Here is a 2503-nt window from a genome sequence, read left to right on the forward strand (position 1 = left end):
ACTGTGTATCATGGTTATTGCAAGAGTTGCTTCTATCCCGCTGTGGATGAGGAGTAAGCCTTGGGCAGGCTTCCTTAGTAATTCCTATCTTTGCTTTTGTGGATCGTGATCTGGCATGGCACTGTATCAAACTATGTTGGAAACTTTATCTTCGAACTTATTTGCTTCCGCTTTAATTATCAAACTCGGTTTGTAATAACTTTCTATTCGTACTCTGATGATGAAAAGTATCTGTGAACTTTATGTAATGTGTGGCATGTATGTTGAATCCTGTACGATCTTGGTTGTTGTAAATCGTTTATCGAGACCCGTCGTGGTACTCGACGGACTACCGGGTTTATATGGGTTCAAGTATGACAGTGCGACCGCTTGCGGATTGCCATTATACTTGTATTCTTATAAATTGGTCGGTTCTGCGACAAACAACGTTGCTAGCGCCGTGCTAGGGCCTCCCACCGCCTCTAACAGCTTCGTCACCACCTCATCGGCCTCCGCGTCATCATCAGGCAAGACATAGCCATCGCTGATGGCTTGGAGGTCAACACCAACGTAGTGCGAGGCGATGACGGCCAGTGCACGGTTGATGCCTGTATGCAGCGCTCCTCGGAGCCGCTCACGCACTTGACTGCTCAGTGCAATCAGACGGCTCCCAAGGGAGCTGCCTGACTGAACCCCGTCGACCTCCAGGGCCTCACAGGCGATACGGGCGGCACCCTTCAGTGTGTCGTGCTCCCTGATCTCGGTCTCGAGCACCGTCTGCACCGCGACGGAAGCCTCGGCTGCCCGGGTGACCTCCGCCTCTGACTCTGCGCCACAGGAAACAGAATGGGGTTGAGCGTGAGGGAAAACAAACCAAATAGGGACAGAAGCCTACGGGACTCACCCTTGGCCTTCTGCTCCCAGCGTCGGGCCTCGACCCGAGAGGCCTCGGCTTTCTCCTTCCAGTGCAGGGCTTCGGCCCGGGAAACATCGGCCTCCTCCTTCAGGCGCTGGGCCTCGACCTAAGAAACCTCGGTCGCCCTGGAAGCTTCACTCCCCAGCTCTGCGTTACACCAGGGAGTTAGGGAGCGAACATAAGAAAAAGCGAATAAAACGAGGGGAATAGGACTCACCCTCGGCCTTTCCCCTCCAAACCACGGCCTCGGTTCGCGAGGCCTCAGCCACCGTAAGGGCCTCATCCAAGGCGCCTTTCATCAGCTGGTGCGCACTCTGCTCCACCCCTAGCTGCCCAGCAAGGACCTTGCCCAAGGCCGTGGCCTCTCTAGCCCGGGACCTGAAGGCGTCCCGCCCACCGGCCACACGGGTCAACTCCTCCTCCAACTCCTTGACCCGCGCCACCAGAGGGGCGACCTGCTCCTAGGCCATGACTGCCTCGACCTTCGCATCGGCACAACGAAGGTGGAGGTCCTCCACCTCTACGCTCCGCGCCGACAGGAGCTCGTTGGCACCGGCAAGAAGGCCCTTTTGCCGCTGAAGCTGGTCCCAGACGTCCCTCTCCCGCCGGAGAAAGACCGACTTCCCAAGGGACCGGGTCTCGAGCTCCTGGAGGAAATAGAACAGGGGTCAATCCCTACAAAGAAAACTCGGAAAAGACCACCGCATGTGAAAAGAAAGCACGAACCTAGGCGACTCCAGGCAGATCGTCAGCCACCACGGATAGCGCCGTCCGTAGTGACCGCTCCACCAACTGGCGGTACTGCTCGAACGTGTCCTAGCGCCCGCCCTCGGCTGCGTCCTCGAGGGCGAATAGTGGCTCCACCTCAGGGTCGTCCTGGCTCTGCCACAGGACACGCGGGTCATCCCACCCGTGGGGCTCGGGTCGTACCCGCGCGAGGACCGAGCTTCCCTCGCCCAGGGTCAGAACTGGCTATTCCACGGCACCGGCCACCTTGGCGTCGGCCATCTCCTGCGCCCGGGAAACATCATCGGAGGAGATCGGAAGGACCTCCACCTCCCGGGCGCTCTCCCGCAACGACGGCGGGCCTTGAACCAAGGGTGCCACCGAGGCCTCTGCCGCCTTCGTCTCCACTTCTTGGGCCAACGGCCTCGCTGCGATCACGTCGGCCTCAGTGGTCCCAGGGGCTCTAGCCTCCGCCACCGTGGCCTCGGTGGTCCTGGGGGCTTCGGCCTCTGCCATCGCGGCCTCGATGGTTCCGGGCGCCCCGGCCTCCGCTGCCTCGGCCCCAGCCTGTGAAACCCCGGGGACCTCGATCCCGGTGGCCTCGGCAGTCAAGGGAGCCTCGGCCCCAACCGACCCACGGGCCTCGCCATCGCAGAGCGGAGGCGCGCCCTCCCCCGCATGTGTCGGGGCTGCCTCGGCATCCCCTCCTTGGGTGGCCGGCTTCTTCGGGTCGGCCCTCACCGATGCCGCGCCACGTTGTAGGGCGGCTTGCGCCTCCGCCACCCAGTGGGCGGTGGAGCCGGGGTTAACCTTGAGCGCTTTGAGGGGCACCAAGGTTGGCACCTCCGCAGGTCGCTTCCGGCTAAGGACAAAATGTTTACA

General features: G+C 61.0%; 1 protein-coding gene across 1 annotated transcript in view; it reads right to left on the reverse strand.

Annotated features, from left to right (window-relative positions):
* Positions 1–396: 396 nt before the first annotated feature.
* LOC136468621 (uncharacterized) overlaps positions 397–2503 on the reverse strand; it is a 44839-nt gene continuing 42732 nt past the window's right edge. Inside the window, exons 2-3 of the mRNA XM_066467125.1 lie at positions 1882–2483; positions 397–806 (exon numbers count right to left, since the gene is read on the reverse strand). Coding sequence (XP_066323222.1) covers positions 397–806; positions 1882–2483 — 1012 coding nt within the window. The remainder of the gene's footprint in view (positions 807–1881; positions 2484–2503) is intronic.

This window comes from Miscanthus floridulus, chromosome 1 (assembly GCF_019320115.1).
Source record: "Miscanthus floridulus cultivar M001 chromosome 1, ASM1932011v1, whole genome shotgun sequence".
In the NCBI taxonomy this organism is placed as follows: Eukaryota; Viridiplantae; Streptophyta; class Magnoliopsida; order Poales; family Poaceae; genus Miscanthus; species Miscanthus floridulus.